Source organism: Elephantulus edwardii, unplaced genomic scaffold (genome assembly GCF_000299155.1).
Source record: "Elephantulus edwardii isolate Elephantulus edwardi_28Jun2011 unplaced genomic scaffold, EleEdw1.0 scaffold00243, whole genome shotgun sequence".
In the NCBI taxonomy this organism is placed as follows: Eukaryota; Metazoa; Chordata; class Mammalia; order Macroscelidea; family Macroscelididae; genus Elephantulus; species Elephantulus edwardii.
In genome coordinates, this window is record NW_006399993.1 from 1,093,593 (window position 1) to 1,111,490 (window position 17,898).

A 17,898-nucleotide genomic window follows, 5' to 3' on the forward strand; every position below is an offset into this window, starting at 1 on the left:
TCTAGTACCACGACCCCTTCTAAACCCAGCCTGGACTTCTGGTAGTTCTCTGTTGATGTGCTGTTCCAATCGTTTTTGGATAATCTTCAGTAAAATCTTGCTTGCATGTGAAATCAGTGAGATTGTTCTGTAGTTTCCACATTCTGTTGGGTCACTTTTCTTTCGGATAGGAACAAATATAGATCTCTTCCAGTCAGTTGGCCAAGTGGTCGTTCTCCAGATTTCTTGGCCCAACTTGGAAGTATATTAGAAGATTAAAAACTTAATTGACCTGGACCAGTGACTTGGCTTGGATAGGAGAAGAATTAAACCCTAGTAATTCTCTTTAACAATCTCAATCTCAAAAAAAAAAAAAAATCTCAATCTCTTCACCATGTATTATGATGCTACCAATTGGCCCAGTGGTAAGAATTTTTGTTTTCTTGATATTGAGTTTCAATACATTTTGAAGACTGAAGTCCTTGACCTTCTGCAGAAAATCCTTCAGGCCCTCCTCAATTTCAGCAAGCAAGGTTGTATTATCTGCATAATGGAGGTTGTTGCTAAGTCTTCCTCCGATCCTCATGTCACATTCCTCTTCATAGAGCCCAGCATCCCTGATGATCTGCTCTGCATATAGATTGAAAAGGTATGGAGGCAGAATACATTCCAGACTCACTCCTTTTCTGATTTTGAACGATGCAGTGTTTTCTTGCTCTGTTCTGATGACTGCCTCCTGGTCTAATTTCAAAGACCATGGCCTGGATCTGGCATAGCATCGTCTCCAGACTGACATCATTGCTCTTCAGTAATCTGGAGATGTCCCTGAGATCTTTCCCAGTGAAATTCATCTTTTGATTTCCTGGCTGCTAGTACTAAGATTTTTGATTGTGGAGCCAAGCAAACTAAAGCTGTTAATACTTTCAATCTCTGAGAAGAATGGATATCCCAGCATACTTGATTGTGCTTATGTGAAACCTATACTTGGTCCCTCTTTGCAACATGCCCAAATTATGTCAGACAAAGCTTCAGAATCCTTGCCTCCAAGAAGCAGCCTGATTTCACCTTCTCCAGGATGGACCTGTTTATTCTCTTGCCAGTCCATGGTATATTGAATACTCTTCTCCAGCACTACACCTTAGACATTGACTATTTTTCTATCATCCTTAGTCATTGCCCAACTCTCTGATGCATAGCAAGCAAGTAATTGCGAAGACCATGGCCTGGATCAGGCACACTTTAGTCTCTAGATTGACATCACTACTCTTCAGTACTCTTTTTTTTTCCTTCAGTACTCTTGAGAGGTAGGTCTCTGACAAAAGATTTTTTCCAGTGCAACTTGTCTTTTGATTTCCTGCCTATTTGTACCAAGAGTGTTGATTGTGGAGCCAAGCAAGCTGAAGCTATTAACAATCTCAATCTCTTTTCTGTCTATCATGATGCTGCCAAACTGCCAGTGGTGAAAAGAGTTCTTTTCTTCATGTTGAGCTTCATATTGAAGGCCAATGCCTCAGGTCCTCCTCAGTTTTAGCAAGCAAGGTTATGTCATCTGTGTAACGCAGGTTGTTGATGAGTCTTCCTCCAATCCTCATGTCACCTTCCTCCTCATAAAGCCCAGCCTCTGATGATCTGCTCTGCATATAGATTGAAAAGATATGGAGACAGAACACATTCCTGACTCACTTCTTTCTTGACTTTGAACCATGCAGCGTTTCCTTGCTCTGACGACTCCCTCCTGGTCCAGGCATAGGTTTTACACAAGCACAACCGAGTGTTCCAGGATTCCCATTCTTCTCAGAGTTAGCCACAATTTATTGTGATCCACACAGTCAAATGTCTTTGCATAGTCAATGAAACATAAATAGACATTCTTCTGGTACTCTCTACTTTCAGCTAAGATCTTTCTAACATTGGCTATAATGCCCCTAGTGCCATGGTCTCTTCTAAACCCAGACAGCACACGTTGTTGTTGTTGTTGTTATTGTTATGTGCCACTAAGTGACCTGTAACTCATAGCAACCCTATGTACAACAGCTCTGAAGCCTGCCTTGTCATGAGCCTGTCTCACTGACTCTGACATGCCTATCCCCATTGCCCCAGTTACTGTATCAATCCATCTCATCTGAGATCTTCATCTCCTATGCTGTCCCTTCATCCTCCCGAGCATGATGTCATTCTCCAAAGAACCTGTCCCTCCTGGCCAAAGTATGTGAGACAGAGCTTCAAAATCCTAGCCTCCAAGGAGAAACTTGGTTTCACTCTCTCCAAGATAGACCTATTTTTCTCTTGGAGGTCCATGGTATGTTTAAGACTCTTCTCCATCACCACAACTCAAAGATACAGATTTTTTTTTTTGTCATCCTTAGTCATTGTCTAGCTCTCTAATGCATAGCAATTAATTGTGAAGACTATGGCCTCCATCAGGCACACCTTAGTCTCTAGACTGACATTATTGCTTCTCAGTACTCTGGAGAGGCCTCTGATAGCCGACTTTCCCAACGCAATTAGTCTTTTGATTGCCTAAGTGCTGATCCAAGAATGTTAATTGTGGAGCTGAGCAAGCTGTAACTGTTAATAACCTCAATCTCTTCTCCATCCATCTGATGAGTCTTCCTCAAATCCTGATGTCACATTCTTCCTCATAAAGTCTAGCCTCTCATATGATCTGTTCTGCATATAGATTGAAAAGGTATGGAGACAGGATGCATTCCCGACTCACTCCATTCCTGATTTTGAACCATGCAGTGTTTCCTTGCTCTGTTCTGAACATAGTGGCCTTCAATAAATATTTGTTTAAAAATTAGTAAATTATTTCAACAAATATTTTAGAACATCTGTAATATGCTAAGAGACCTTGTGGCAAAATGGCTAAGTGCTTGGCATTCAACCAAAAAGTTGGCTATTAACCATCTAGTGGATTCTCAGAAGAAAGACTTGTCATATCTGTTCCTATAAAAATTGTTTTGTCTTTCTACAAAGATGGCGCCGAAAGAGAAGGAAGCCCCTGCCCCTCCCAAAACTGAAGCCAAAGCAAAGGCATTAAAGGCCAAGAAGGCAGTCCTGAAGGGCGTCCACAGCCAAAAAAAAAAAGAAGATCCGCACGTCACCCACGTTCCGGCGGCCTAAGACACTGAGACTCCAACGGCAGCCCAAATACCCCCGGAAGAGCGCTCCCAGGAGAAACAAGCTTGACCACTATGCCATCATCAAATTTCCCCTGACCACTGAGTCAGCTATGAAGAAGATAGAAGATAACAACACACTTGTGTTCATTGTGGATGTCAAGGCCAATAAGCACCAAATTAAACAAGCTGTAAAGAAGCTCTGTGACACTGATGTGGCTAAGGTCAACACTTTGATTAGACCTGATGGAGAGAAGAAGGCCTATGTTCGACTTGCTCCTGATTATGATGCTTTGGATGTTGCCAACAAAATTGGGATCATCTAAACTGAGTCCAGCGGGCTAATTCTAAATGTAATAAATTTTTCTCACAAAAAAAAAAAATTGTTTTGTGCCATCAGGTTTATTCCAACTCATAGCAATCCTATTGGACAAAGTAGAACTGCCTTAGAGTTTCCTAGGTTTTAAATCTTTACAAAGCAGATTGTTAGATGTTTTCTCCCAGAGATCCTCTGGTGGCTTGGAACTGCTGACTTTACAGTTAGCAACCAGTCATTTAACCACCAAAATTCCTTCTGTAAAAATTATAGCCTAGGCGAGCTCTGGTGGCCTAGTGGCAAGAAGCTGCACTGCAATCTCAGAGGTACACGGTTCAAATCCACCAGATGCTCTGCTGGAAAAGGAGGAACAATTTCCTCCTGTACCAGTCAGATCTGATTTGATGGTACACACAAAAATATAATGAAATAAAATTTTTTAAAAATTATAGCCTAGAAAACCCTATGGGAAAGTTCTATTCTCTCACATAGAGTTGTTATGAGTTGATGGACCCTAACAATATACCATTATACGTAATCTGAAAAATATGTTATCATTTACCATAGAGCCAATTCCAACTCATCTCAACTCTACAGGAGAGAGTTGAATTGCCCTACAGGGTTTCCTAGTCTGTAAATCTTTTCAGGTGCAGATCACAAGGTCTTTTCTCTCATTGAACTGCTGGTTGGTCCAAACAACTGACATTTTCTTTAGAGACGAACATTTTAACTGTTGTAGCACAAGATCCCCTGGCAGAGAATATAGTGGTAAGCAAACATATCTGGACTGGAGACTGGAGAGAAAAGATAGAACCAAGGAAGACACAAAGCAGTCTGACTGATGTGATTCAGCAAAGAAGAAAACCAAAGGAGTATGCAAGGAGGAGATGGTTGCAGCAGGAGTTTGTGGAACTGTCTGGAGTCCCAGGGTGATGAAATTGGCTGAGTGCCTGACTCTGAAATATTGGCAGTTTGAATTCACCCAGACAGACTGCAAAAGAAAGACCTGACAATCTGCTTCTTAAAGATTATAGCCTTGAAAATACTGTGGAGCAGTTCTCTGTATATACATATATGAGTAGGTATCCACTCAGCAGCAACTGTTGTTTTATTTCATTTTGGTGGTGACTCACAGAAAGCAGCTTGACACATGAGTCAGCCTGAAACTCAGGAGAAAGGTTAGGTTTGGATATCTAAAGGCTATGAGAGTGGGTAAGATCTTCCATGGACAATGAGTTTAAGATGAGAGAATTAAGTGGTAAGAGAATTTTAAAAAAAAATGTTAATTAAATGTGTTGGTCTTTCTTCTGTTTGTATAAATACTTATTAGAAAACGTCAGCAACTGCCTCAGCTTGCAAGATAAGTACAGCTATATTTGGAGGAAACCATCGCACCATTTAAGAAGTGGATAGGATGTAAAGAGTTCAAAAATATTCAGCTGGGGAACTCTGGTGGCACGGTCCCTGGTGTGTTGTACTGCTAACTAAAAATATCTAACTGGCTTTCCTGCTTCCTCTAAGGTCTCCTTTCAATTCCCTATAAAACAGTAAAGTTTCTCATAAAATACAAATCAGATTATATTACTCCCCTGCCTTAAACTGCTCCATGGTTACTATTAACTTCAAATAGAAACTTATAAGAAAGGCAAAATTCCAATTTACCTGTGAATCAAAATCTCTGTGGTTAAGTAATTAACATTAGTTAAATCCCCAAGGATGAGGCCTAGCAATCTGTGTTTTAACTAGCATCACCACCCTGTCCAAATGTGAATCTGCCATTAACTGAAGCTTAAGCCTAACACAGTTATTCTAGAGTTTCTCTATGAGCTAGAGTCAATTCGACAGCAGTAGGGTTGATTTTAGTGCTGTTGTTTTGTGCCACTGAGTCAATTATGACTCATAATGACACTATGAACAGCAGGTTTGAACCTTGCTTGTCCTATTCTATGTCATCCTTAAAATTTCTGATATGTTTGAGCCACTTCTTACAGTTATCATGTTAATCCACCTTGTTTAGGCTAGATTTCTTTCTGCCTTTCTCTCTTTCTCTCCTTCTACTCTTCCCAGAATAATTGTCTTTTTCCAATGACTGGTTCCTTCTAACAACATGTCCAACATATAAGATAAAGCATCACCATCCTTGCCTCCTAGGAGTAGCTGGTTGCACTTTCTTTATTCTTTTGGCAGTCTATGGGATATTCAACACTCTTTCTCCAACACCACAACTCAAAGGCATTGATTATTCTTCTGTCATCCTTATTCATTGTCCAACTTTCAGATACATAGCAAGTAATTGAAAAGATCACAAGTTGGATCAGGTACACCTTAGTCTTTAAATTGACATTATTGCTCTTTAGCACAACAAAGGGGTCTTTGACAGAAGATTTTCACAATCCAACATGTCTTTTGATTTCCTGACTGCTGTTACCAAAAATACTGATTATGAGTTCAAGTAAAATGAACTTTCAATCTCTTTTCTCAGTGTTGAGATATAAAGTGTGCTTTATATGTATTATCTCATATAATCTTCACAACTCTGCATTATTGCCAGTCTAATGCGGTAGTTAACAGCTGAATAGGGAACCAAGCTGCCTGAATTTGAGTCTCAGCTCTTTCAACTTTGTGTCATTGGCTTTAATTATCTTTACCTGTGAGGTTGGGATAATAAGGCTGTTGTTAGGTGCTGTCAACTACAATTCATAGCAACCCTATGAATAATGGATCTAAACTTTGTCCTATCCTGTGCCATCTTCATCATCTCTGATATACTTGAGCCAGTCAGTTGTTAAGGGTCTTCCTCTCTTTTGCTGAGTTTCCCAAGGATGATGTCTTTTTCCCAATGACTGGCCTCTCCTAACATGCCCAAAGAATGTAGGATTTTGTTAGTTAACCTAAGTGCTTGAAACAGTGATTGGCATTACAGTGTCCCCATTTCACAGAGCAAAGAACCTAGACGACAGGTGAAGTGACTTGCCTAAATCAAGGTGTGATCTACGTCTTTAATCTAGGTTATGCACACCCGAGGCTAGAGAGAGAGCAGTCTTCATTAAGATGCAGAGCTGGATCTGAGGCTCCTCTGTCCCTCACGAGGCCCTGTGTGGTCTGACTGGAGGGGCTGGACTCTCACTTGACCTGAAACTAGATGCTTTCCTCCAGGAGTGACCTCCCAAGCCAGGTCAGAGAGCTAAGACCCACTGGCCAGCTGCCAGTTAGGCTAGTCCACAGCAGCCTCCGGCGCCGTAAGCACCGCCCGCCGCCCTTTCACCCCGCGGCGGTGGCGGCGGCGGAAGCGGAGGGGCGGGCCGGGGCGGAGCCGCAAGCGGCATGGAGGAGGCGGAGGCCGCGGCGCGCTGGCCGGAGCAGTGCGGGCCGGAGTGGGGCTCCGGCGGGGCCCGGGCCCCCTGAGCCGTGAGTGCCTCCCGGTGGGGTTCGGGGAGCGGCGATGCAGCCCAAGCAGTTCGCCAATCCCGGGTGGAGGCGCCGGGCCTTGTCGGAGGGTGCAAGGGCGGAGTGGATGCAGACCTGGGGTTGTAGCTGCCCTTTTGCCCACCCCAGGACTGGGAAGGCTCGGGGCTTAGGCATTTTTCGATGCCGAGACTCCATCCCTAGAATCTGGGACAGTCCTGACTCAGATGTTGCTTTCATAGCCTCAGAGGAATTTCTGGGAGCTCTGACCCCTCTTAAGGTTTTCCTGTCAGGCCCAGAGAAGTTGAGCCATTCTCCCCAGCTCACACAGCATGAATGCCTGGTGGGAAGAGCCCTTACCACCTCTGATCAGAAGGCTCTTTGGGAGGAGCATCTTACTGCAGGTGACACTCTGACCCCCTTAGATTCCTGAAGGCATGGGCTGGCCAGGACAGCGGTGATCCTCCCAATCAGGCATGGACGACTGGAAGTCCAGTCCCCTCATCAAGCCCTTTGGGGCTCGGAAGAAGCGGAGCTGGTATCTTACCTGGAAGTATAAACTGACCAACCAGCGGGCCCTGCGGAGGTTCTGTCAGGTATAGGGATGTCCCAAGATCTGCTCCCTTCCAGCTTTCCCCCAGCCTAGGCTATGGTCACTGGGACTCACGTTGGCTGACCCCAGCCTGGAAAGGGTAAACCTCTGTGAGTGGAGGGTCCACCCAGGTAGTGATTTGGGCTCAGAATCAGCTTTGAACTCAGAACCTAAGTCTAGCTTCCTCGGCTTCTGATAGAAACTCGAAGTCTGATCAGGAAGCTTTTACCCAGGGCACACACCTGTCAGGCAGTCAGGTATTCCCTTCCTCACTTTCGTTCCCTGAGATTGGTGCCACCTTTTGGAACTAGTTATGGAAGAGGCTGAGGGGATTAAGGCTTCTAGTAGGAGAATGTAGGAGCTCTGAGTAGTGAGGGTTCTGATGGAGGGGGAATGATTAGGTGAGGTTACCAGGAGCCTGGGCCTGAGTCTGGGAAGTAGAGCTGGTAGACAGAAGAGAACTTTTTTCCTGTGTCCTCTATGTAGCCAAGGCTCTCCTTTCAGAAAGATCCTATTTTCTGGAGGAGGTGGCCCTCTTTAGTCGTCCCACCCCTCGTCTCAGACAGGTGCGGTGCTGTTCCTGCTGGTGACTGTTATTGTCAACATCAAATTGATCTTAGACACTCGCCGGGCCATCAGTGAAGCCAATGAAGACGCGGAGCCAGAGCAAGACTATGGTAGGGTCAGGCTGCGGATGGGGGCTGGAATAAAGAGTCCCCTGGGATTTCAACCTGGGGTGACATCCGAAAGAGATGATTCTACTAAAGGGATTCTCTCTATGACCTGTTGTACCTCCACAGATGATGCCCTGGGTCACTTGGAGCCACCACGACGCAGAGGCAATGGCCCCCAGAGGGTCCTGGATGTGGAAGTGTATTCGAGCCGTAGCAAAGTATACGTGGCAGTAGATGGTACCACGGTGAGTGAACCAGGGGTTAGTTGTCTGTAGCTTCACTCTGTTTAAACTGTGGTATCCTGGCTTTGGCATCCACTGCCTGAGTGGGAGTTGCAACTCTGCCCTCATCTAGCAACATGACATAGGAAGCCTTAGCTCTTTATTTGTAGACAAAGACTAATGATTTCTACTTACTGGTATTTTTAAATTTTATTATTTTTTGTGTGTATACCGTCAAATCGGATCTGACTGGTACAGGAGGAGATTGTCCCTCCTTCTCCAGCAGAGCATCTGGTGGGTTTGAACCATGAATCTCTGGGATTGCAATGTAGCTTCTTGCCACCAGGCCACCAGAGCTCAACTACTTTCCAGTATTAAGTGGAACTATGTGAAATGTCTTATATGTAGTGGTATCTCAGAAGAGGTAATTAGTATTGTTAGGTGTCCATTTGGCTCTGACTCATAGCACCCTTATGTACAACAGAACAAAACAGGCCCAGTTCTGTACCATCCTCACAATCTCTTCTGTATTTAAATCCATTGATCATGTCACTGTGCCAGTCCATCTCATTGAGGGTCTTCTCTTTCTCAGACTGTGTACTTTTCCAAGCATCATGTTCTTTCCAGAGACTGGCCTCTCCTGATAACATGCCCAAAGTATTGAGAATAGGTATGCGTATGAGGAACAGTGTCTGCACTTCTTCTAAAACAGATTTAGTTGTTCTTTGGAAGTTTAGTATTCTTCACCAGCACCACAAGTCAGAGGTGCCAGTTCTTCTTCAGTCTTCCTTATTCTTTGTCCAACTTTCACATGCCAGTGGGGCAGTTGGGCTGGAACAGTACATAGATAGGGAACTGCCAGAAGTTCAAGCGGGATTTAGAAGAGGCAGTGGCACCGGGGATAGCCATCATTGCTGATGTCAGATGGATCCTGGCTGAAAGTTGAGAATGCCTGAAGAATGTCTATTTGTGCTCTATTGACTATGCAGAAGCATTTGACTGTATGGATCATAAGAAGTTGTGGCTGACATGAAGAAGAGAGTCTCAGAGCACTTAATTGTGCTCGTGCAAAACCTATACCTGGACCAGGAGGCTATTGCGCAAACCGAGCAGGGAAATACTGCACGGTTTAAAATTGAGAAGGGAACACATCAGGGTTGTATTTTCTCTCCGTACCTATTCAGTCTGTATGCTGAGTAAGTTATCCAAGAAGCTGATCTATGAAGCGGAGTGTGGCGTAAGGTTGACAGAAGAATTGATGTCTTTGAGTTGTGTTTTGGAGAAGAGCACAGAATATCTCTTGGACTGCCAAAAGAACAAATATGTCTTAGAGAGGGTGCATGTGGAGTGCTTTGGAGGCTAGAATGATAAAGCTTTGTCTCACATACTTTGGGCATGTTGCTAGGAAAGACTGTTCCTTGGAGACGGACATAATACTTGGAAGTGTGGAGGGTCGATGAGGAAGAGGAAGGCCCTCAACTAGGTGAACTAACATGTTGATTGTCGCAATGGGCTCTAGTATGTCAAGAAGTGTGAAGATGGCACAGGTTAGGATGGGGTTCATAGAGTCACTATGAGTCATACTCAACCCAACAGCACCTAATAACCTGGAACAATTGAAGTACCATGGCTTGAGGCAGGGACACCTTAATCTTTAAAGTAACATCCTTGCTCTTGAGCACTTTAAAGGGAACTTTGTAGGTAGTTAATTTACTGCTTTATTTCATAACCGCTTCTTGGCTGATATAATCACTGCTGCCTTTGGACTAGGCCATATGCTATGCTCTGGGGATATAGAGGTAATTAAATTTGGTCCTTTCTCTAGGGGCTTAGTCTGACTGAAGAATATAGTAACTCCAGGATGAGGCAGAAGCAGCCTAGGCCTCTAAGACTCATAAAAGTTTGTCAGGAAAGATTGTGGAACAGTGGTTTCTTTTCTGTGGAGTTGCTGCTGAAGCTTCCTTGAGGAATGGCTTTCAAGCTGGGTGGGGAGAGAACTGTAGGATGGAAGAAGATTTCAAGTAGCTGGAGCTTTTAAGTGCCTAAGTATGACAGAGACCATGAATGCCAGAGTGAAGAGTTGGACTCCACCTCTATCACTTCTAGGTTCTGGAAGACGAAGCCCGGGAGCAGGGCCGAGGCATCCATGTAATCGTGCTTAACCAGGCAACGGTGAGATTATAATCATTGGGAACTCTTGCTCTTCTTGCTGGTGACACCAGTTTATAAGAGGTATATTCCCTGCCAGGGCCATGTGATGGCAAAGCGTGTTTTTGATACATACTCTCCTCACGAGGATGAAGCCATGGTGCTGTTCCTCAACATGGTGGCTCCCGGTCGAGTCCTCATCTGTACAGTCAAGGTCAGTGACTGCCCTGGCACCATTCATTTGCTTTCCACTCCGGCTCTCAAAGCATTGATTTTTATGTCCCTCATATAAACCTGGTGGCACAGCGTGTAACATGCTGGTTGGGTTGCTAACTGAAAAGTTAGCAGTTTGATGTTGTAAGTCACTCTGGAGGCAGAAAATAGTTTCCTTCTGTGAGAATTTACAGCCTCAGAGACCTAGGTTCACCATGTGTGGAAATTGACTTGACGGCATTGACTTTGGTTTTAATGTGGCACACAAGGGAGAGCTGCTAGAGGAAGCTGATTGAGAGTCAGGTTCTAATCTAAACCTTCTACCTTTTATTAATTCTGCAAATAGTTGTTGAGCACTTACTATATGCCAGGCGCTTTTTTGGTTGCTAAGGATGCGATGGTAAACAAGACAGTCCTTACTCTCATGGAGCTTACGTTCCAGCTAACAAAGCGAGACAGTGGGATGTCAGCCAGTGGTAACTTACATGAAGAAGAAAACAATAAGACAAGGAAGATGCACTCTTAGAAAATACACACCTTCTAAGGACATAGCATGTCTAATAGAAATATGGAAGGAGTTTGAAAGGTAGTGGAAAGAATGCTAAGTACATGACACGTGTGGTCAGTAGGTATTTTGTATGCTAGAGGAACAACATACAAAAATTATTGGAGCTAGAGCAGAGAAGCAGAAGAGTGGTAGAGAAAGAGGTCAGAGAAGTAGCAGATCATAGAACAGAGTATATAGATCATGTGGGATCAAAGTAAGGATTTATTAACTGAAGAACTTTAGATGGTTCCCTGAATCAGCCTTTGTTTTCATCTGTGAAACTATAACAAACCGCAGAGATTTGTTGAGATAATTTAATAAGCTAGTTTAATGTAAAGGTTTTACGTGTTTGATATGTATTTGATGCTCTATGGGGCTACGTTTCCTGGAACCAAAACCAGGGGGCACAAAACCCAAAGCCGTCCATGTTGACTCTCTTCTCTGGACCCCAGGATGAAGGCTCCTTTCACCTCAAGGACACAGCCAAGGCTCTGCTAAGGAGTCTGGGCAGTCAGGCTGGCCCTGCCCTGGGCTGGAGAGACACCTGGGCCTTCGTGGGACGAAAAGGAGGTGCTGACACCATAGGCCATCCACTCTGTAGCATCAAGAACCCGGGAGCAACAGCACTTCAGGAGATGTGATGGGGTGGTGGGCAAGTTAGGGTGAGAGGGATGAACATGGGCAGGGAGATGGGCAGAGACCCCAGAATGAGTCTGAAGCCTCCATTGCCCCTCATTTGTACTTGGCCCAGGTCCTGTTCTTGGGGAGAAACATTCTAAATCACCTGCCCTTTCATCCTGGGGAGACCCAGTCCTACTGAAGACCGATGTACCACTCAGCTCAGCTGAAGGTGAGGTTAAGTGGCAAATAAGCTCTGGGAAGTGCCTCATCTGGTGATCAACATGTAGGCACAAACCTGCCCTGACTTACCTGGAGAATTTAGTCAGTCGTATGCTCCTCATGGGGTTTTATCTCCCTGGCTGTGTGCCCTAGGACTTTCCAAACCACATTGGCTTTGTGCCCAGTCCTATTTTCCACATTCCTCTCTCAGAGGCAGAATGCCACTGGGCAGACACAGAGTTGAACCGTCGACGGCGTCGCTTCTGCAGCAAAGTTGAGGGTTATGGGAGTGTGTGCAGCTGCAAAGACCCCACGCCCATCGAATTCAGTCCTGATCCGGTAAGCAGGGCCTTAGCATGGCTGGGACTTCTTCCCAGCTGGTAGGGGGCTAAGGGAAGATACAGTTTGGGGTTCCCCCACCCTAGCCTGAGGGACCCTGAATGAGGGTGGGAGATTGAGGAAGGGTTTGGTGTGTGAACACAAATCCAGAATTTAGTGGTGAGTCAAGTGTGTGGTGAGACCAGGACAGGAAAGACCTTCTCCCCCTTCACTGGCTATCGTAGAATTTAGGAACAGATACCTACGTCTTCTTAACTCTTCCCCTTAGAGAACTGTTCCCTAGTTGAGATTGCCAGTTTGGGGAAAAAATGAGGCAAAGAACTAAAAGCTGTTTCTCCTTAGCTCCCAGACAACAAAGTCCTCAATGTACCTGTGGCTGTCATTGCAGGGAACCGACCCAATTACCTATACAGGTAATCCTGGGGAGTGGGCTTTCCCTCTCAACAGAAATTGATTTGCAGGGGAAACGCCAGGCTCATGTGTCTATAGGAGAAACTCTTGATGGGTGAAAAAGCACCATGTGCTCAGTCCATTCACCTGTGTGGGTTCATGTGGGAGTCTAGGCCCATCTCTTAGCTCAGCTGAGCTCTGAGTAGGGAGGACAAAGATATGCTAACCCATTTCTGTGATCCCTTAGGATGCTGCGCTCTCTACTCTCCGCCCAGGGAGTATCTCCCCAGATGATAACAGTTTTCATCGATGGTTACTATGAGGTGAGCTGTGGCTTGGGCTGTTCATACTTACAGGGCTGTGGGTACCAAACAACAATTATCTCTGAAATCTGGCTCTGAGATGCGAAGGGCTTGTGTGTCGGGGTCCACAGGGGTGGGCAGAGGGAAGTTGCCCTTAGGGGATAACTGTTCCTTCTCCCAGGAACCAATGGATGTCGTGGCACTGTTTGGTCTGAGGGGCATCCAGCATACTCCCATCAGCATCAAGAATGCCCGTGTATCTCAGGTACTGCTAGGCAAGGATGGAAAGGGCAGAAACCTGGCCCTGTCCTTCACTCTAAAGCTGTTATGCTGTATTTCTGCACCCTCTCCAGCACTACAAGGCCAGCCTCACTGCCACTTTCAACCTGTTTCCAGTGAGTAATAAGGACAGAACTCCTGAGCCTGGGGAGGGCAGATATGGGTACAAGGTCTGGTCCTGCTGTATAGCAAGATTTTCCCCCTCTCTGGGCTTCACCTTCCTGATCTGGAAAATGAGGGCATTGCTTCCTAAGAAGTGGGATAAGGTAGGGGAGATCAAGGCCTGCAAGAGGGCGCTTAGGATGATACTGTCCTCTCCCCATCAGGAAGCCAAATTTGCTGTGGTTCTGGAAGAGGACTTGGACATTGCTGTAGATTTCTTCAGGTGAGGGAGCTGTAGCTCCTGTAAGTTGCATGGGACTTCCTGGCTTGTTTGGGTCTCCAGGGAAGAAAGTAGTGATGTGTTCTGGAGAGTTTCTGGAGGAAACAAGCTCCAAAGTGGGGAGAAAACCTGGGCAGAGGTAGGATGGCAGGTGTTAGGGCTACAGCAGAGAGCAGAAGAAGGTGACGGAGACAGTAGAATCTGAAGAAAAGGAGGAATGGCTGCTCAGTCCCAACTCTAACTCTTCCACCATCACTGTGTGACTTGGTTAACCTTGCCTTTGTCAGCTTCTTAAGCCAATCCATCCACCTGCTGGAGGAGGATAACAGCCTGTATTGCATCTCAGCCTGGAATGACCAGGTAGGCTGGATGGCCAGTGGTCAGTTGAGACACTTGTAGATTCTTCACCCTACTGCTTCCCACCATGACCTTCTGTCCCCAGGGATATGAACACACGGCTGAAGACCCAGCACTGTTGTACCGAGTGGAGACCATGCCTGGATTGGGCTGGGTACTCAGGAAATCCTTGTATAAAGAGGAACTTGAACCTAAGTGGCCCACACCAGAAAAGGTACTCTGTCAGGGGAGGGTGAATGGGTTGGGTTACCCTACCAGACCTAAACCTTCAACCTTCATGATCATCCATTCCCTTCAGCTCTGGGACTGGGACATGTGGATGCGGATGCCTGAACAGCGCCGGGGCCGAGAGTGCATCATCCCTGATGTTTCCCGATCTTACCACTTTGGCATTGTTGGCCTCAATATGAATGGCTACTTCCATGTGAGTGAGAAGCAGGGAGTTGGAGAGAGGAATGCAGTAGCGTATAGTGGTCAAGAGCATTGATTCGGCACAATCTCGGTTCTGCTATTTACTAGCCATGTAACCTGTAAAATTAAGATAAAAATAATACCCATCTCATAAGGTTGTGAGAGTAAATAAGTGGGAAAAGAACAATAACAAACCATATGTGCAGTGGATTATTCACTTTTTTTTTTTAAATTACTACTTTGAGCACTAAACTCTGGGTATGGGGAGAGCCTTTCTGATGCCACGTATTTCTCTATCCTTGTAAACTTTACCCTTTTCACTATTTGAGAGTGAGAGTCCTTCTGGGAGCTCGGTCCTAAGCCTCAGCCTAAGGTAGACTCCTATACCCTCATACCCAACTTGGCTGTCTAGAGGACCAGCCCTCTAGTAAAGCAAAAGAGACCCTATCCAAAGGAATCTCCTAGAAGCCACAAAAGCCCTCAGAGGTCAGCTAATACACAACACCAGTTCATCTTCCAGAAAGACTTTCGCCTGATGCCGTCTCACTGCCGACATCACAGTTTCTTCTCTCACAACCTAGTCTACACATTTGCTCGCCACTCCCAGCATGAACTTTCACTGGTTTCTAGGTGCTGTGATCTATAGAGAGTTAGGGAGTTGCACTGTTAACTGAAAGACTGAGCCTCTGGTGGTTCAAATCCATTAGCAACTCCACAGGAGAAAGATGGGAAATCTCTTTGAGTGCATGGAGAGTCAGCCATGAGTTGGTTCAGACTTGACAGTAATGAGAGTTTGTAGCTAAAGCACCAGGCCCATGAAGAACAGTTAGGGACAGGACTAGCTCAAAAGTCATTGAGCTGCCTTTGTGGGCATGAGCTCTCTGTCAGTAGTGGAGTCCAAATCAAGGCCAGTGAGAGCTGCTAAGGATGTTGCAAAGAGGATGGGAAAGATGGAAGAATTAGGAGGTCTTTATGGGTCTAAGAGCCATCCGTGGGCCTTGTAGACAGGTAAGTGAATGGGTGGGTATAGACTGGACGGTGCAGGATCCTAACTTCATCCTTAAATCCACTCTAGGAAGCCTATTTCAAGAAGCACAAGTTCAACACAGTTCCAGGTGTCCAGCTTAGGAATGTGGACAGGTAGAGTCTGGGAACAGAGTTGGGGGGAAGAATAGTCATAAGCCCTGATGAATCTGGGGCTTGTTCCAGTTCCTCCACGGTCCTTTCCCAGTACTGCTCATGAGATTATACTGAGGGCCTGTTTCCTCCTCTGACCCACTTCCCCTGCAGCTTGAAGAAGGAAGCTTATGAAGTGGAAATTCACAGACTACTCAGGTATGTTATTTTTTATTGTTAGATCTCATAAAAATTCACCCTGACTCATAGGAACCTTGCATACCTTACTCAATCCTGCGCCATCTTCACAATTTCCTGTTCTCAGACTCATTGTTCTAGTCACAGTATCAGTCCATTTCCTTGAGGATCTTTCTCTCCTCTGACCTTCACATTTAAAAGTATGATTACATTTTATAGGAACTGACCCCTTCTGGCAACATGCTCAAAATATGTGGGATGAAGTCTCACTATCCTTGCCTTTAAGGAGCACTTGGTTGCACTTCTAACACAGATTTCTTTGGGTTTTTTTGCACATGCATTACTGAGTATAGAATATTAGTATGGTCTTTGCAATTACTTACACTGTGCATCAGAGAGCTGGGCAGTGACTAAGGAAGACAGAAGAATTGATGCCTTTGAGTTGTGTTGCTGGAGAAGAGTCTTGAACATACCATGAAATACCAAGAAAACAAATAGGTCTGTCTTGGAGAGCATGAAACCAAGTTTCTCCTTGGAGGCTAGGATTTTAAAGCTCCATCCCACATACTTTGGGCATGTGGCCAGGAGGGACCAATCCTTGGGGAAGGACATCATGGTCGGAATGATGGAGGGACAATGCAGGAGATAAAGACCCCAGTGAGATGGATTGCTACAGTAACTGGGGCAATAGAGGTAGGTGTGTCAGAGTCAGAGAGACTGGCTCAGGACAGGGCAGGCTTCAGAGCTGCTTTACACAGAGTTGCTATGAGTCGCAGGCATCTCAACAGCACATAACAACAGCAACGTAATCAGTACCATTCGTCAACACCACAATTCATTTCTTCTTAGATCTTCGTTATTCATTGTCTGATTTTCACTTGTATATGAAACAATTGAAAATACCATGTCAGACACACTTTAGTCTTTGAACTAATATTCTTGCTTTTTAGCACTTTAAAGAGGCTAACTATGGCCATGGCAATGGGTATGTGGTAGGGAATGAGGAGGTATGAGATACTGAGGTTCTTGAATCCATAATTTGTGGAGTCTAGTGCAGAATGAAAATTCAGTCTCCCTTGAATCTCAAGGTGGCAGCAATAAAGCATTAAATGAAGCATGGGGCCCTATTCTTCATGACCATGCCTTATTCTGACCTGACATTTCCCCATCCCTGTCCCCTGCAGTGAGGCTGAGATCCTGGATCACAGCAAAAACCCTTGTGAAGACTCTTTCTTGCCAGATACAGAAGGCCACACCTATGTGGCCTTTATCCAAATGGAGAAGGATGATGACTTCACCACCTGGACCCAGCTTGCCAAGGTGCCCTAACACAGACTACTAAGAAGCTCGGCTACACTTTCTGACCCTAAATAATCAAAACTCAACCGATTGCTGTTGAGTTGGTCTCATAGCTGACCCTCCAGTAAGTTTTAGGAAGCTGTAAATCACACGGGAACTGCTGGTGGATTCAAGCCACAAGGGAGATGTTAGCTCTGGGTTAGCAGCACAACTCCCTATGGACGACACTAGAATTCCTTGCCTGTAAATACTGAGAGAGACTATTCTGTAATCTTCCTCAGTCTGTTTCTCTTCATAACCTCAGAAGCTTTCCTCCCTACCCTACTCCCAACAACTCATTCTTGCAAATTTCTATTCCAGAAGAAGATGCTGTCTTGGAAATTGAGGAGGTTGCTAAGGAGGGGTAGGGGCTAGGCCATAGTGTCTTCAATGCCTCTTCCTTGCAGTTCTCTCACCTGTACCTTCTTTTCCCATCCCTAGTGCCTCCATATCTGGGACCTAGATGTGCGGGGCAACCACCAGGGACTGTGGAGGTTATTTCGGAAGAAGAACCACTTCCTTGTGGTGGGAGTCCCAGCCTCCCCCTACTCGTGAGTGATGTATTCCTGCCCTACTTAATGGGAACGGTGTGAGGATGTAGATGATAATCTCTAATATATTCTCATATTCACAGAGTGAAGAAACCACCATCAGTCACCCCCATATTCCTGGAGCCACCCCCAAAGGAAGAGGGGGCCCCAGGAGCTGCAGAGCAAACATGAGACCTCC

The 17,898-nt window shown here is 45.4% G+C and overlaps 1 protein-coding gene across 1 annotated transcript; it reads left to right on the forward strand.

Annotated features, from left to right (window-relative positions):
• Positions 1 to 6,783: 6,783 nt before the first annotated feature.
• POMGNT1 (protein O-linked mannose N-acetylglucosaminyltransferase 1 (beta 1,2-)) lies at positions 6,784 to 17,898 on the forward strand. Its single transcript, XM_006898980.1, has 22 exons — positions 6,784 to 6,825; positions 7,248 to 7,418; positions 7,977 to 8,091; positions 8,215 to 8,333; positions 10,416 to 10,481; positions 10,558 to 10,671; positions 11,670 to 11,787; positions 11,969 to 12,067; positions 12,269 to 12,396; positions 12,739 to 12,809; positions 13,034 to 13,109; positions 13,270 to 13,353; positions 13,442 to 13,483; positions 13,694 to 13,752; positions 14,037 to 14,109; positions 14,192 to 14,320; positions 14,405 to 14,530; positions 15,593 to 15,657; positions 15,808 to 15,852; positions 17,016 to 17,151; positions 17,611 to 17,720; positions 17,804 to 17,898. The coding sequence occupies exons 2-22, from the start codon at positions 7,299 to 7,301 to the stop codon at positions 17,889 to 17,891; spliced, it is 1,983 nt and encodes a 660-aa protein (XP_006899042.1). The 5' UTR covers positions 6,784 to 6,825; positions 7,248 to 7,298; the 3' UTR covers positions 17,892 to 17,898.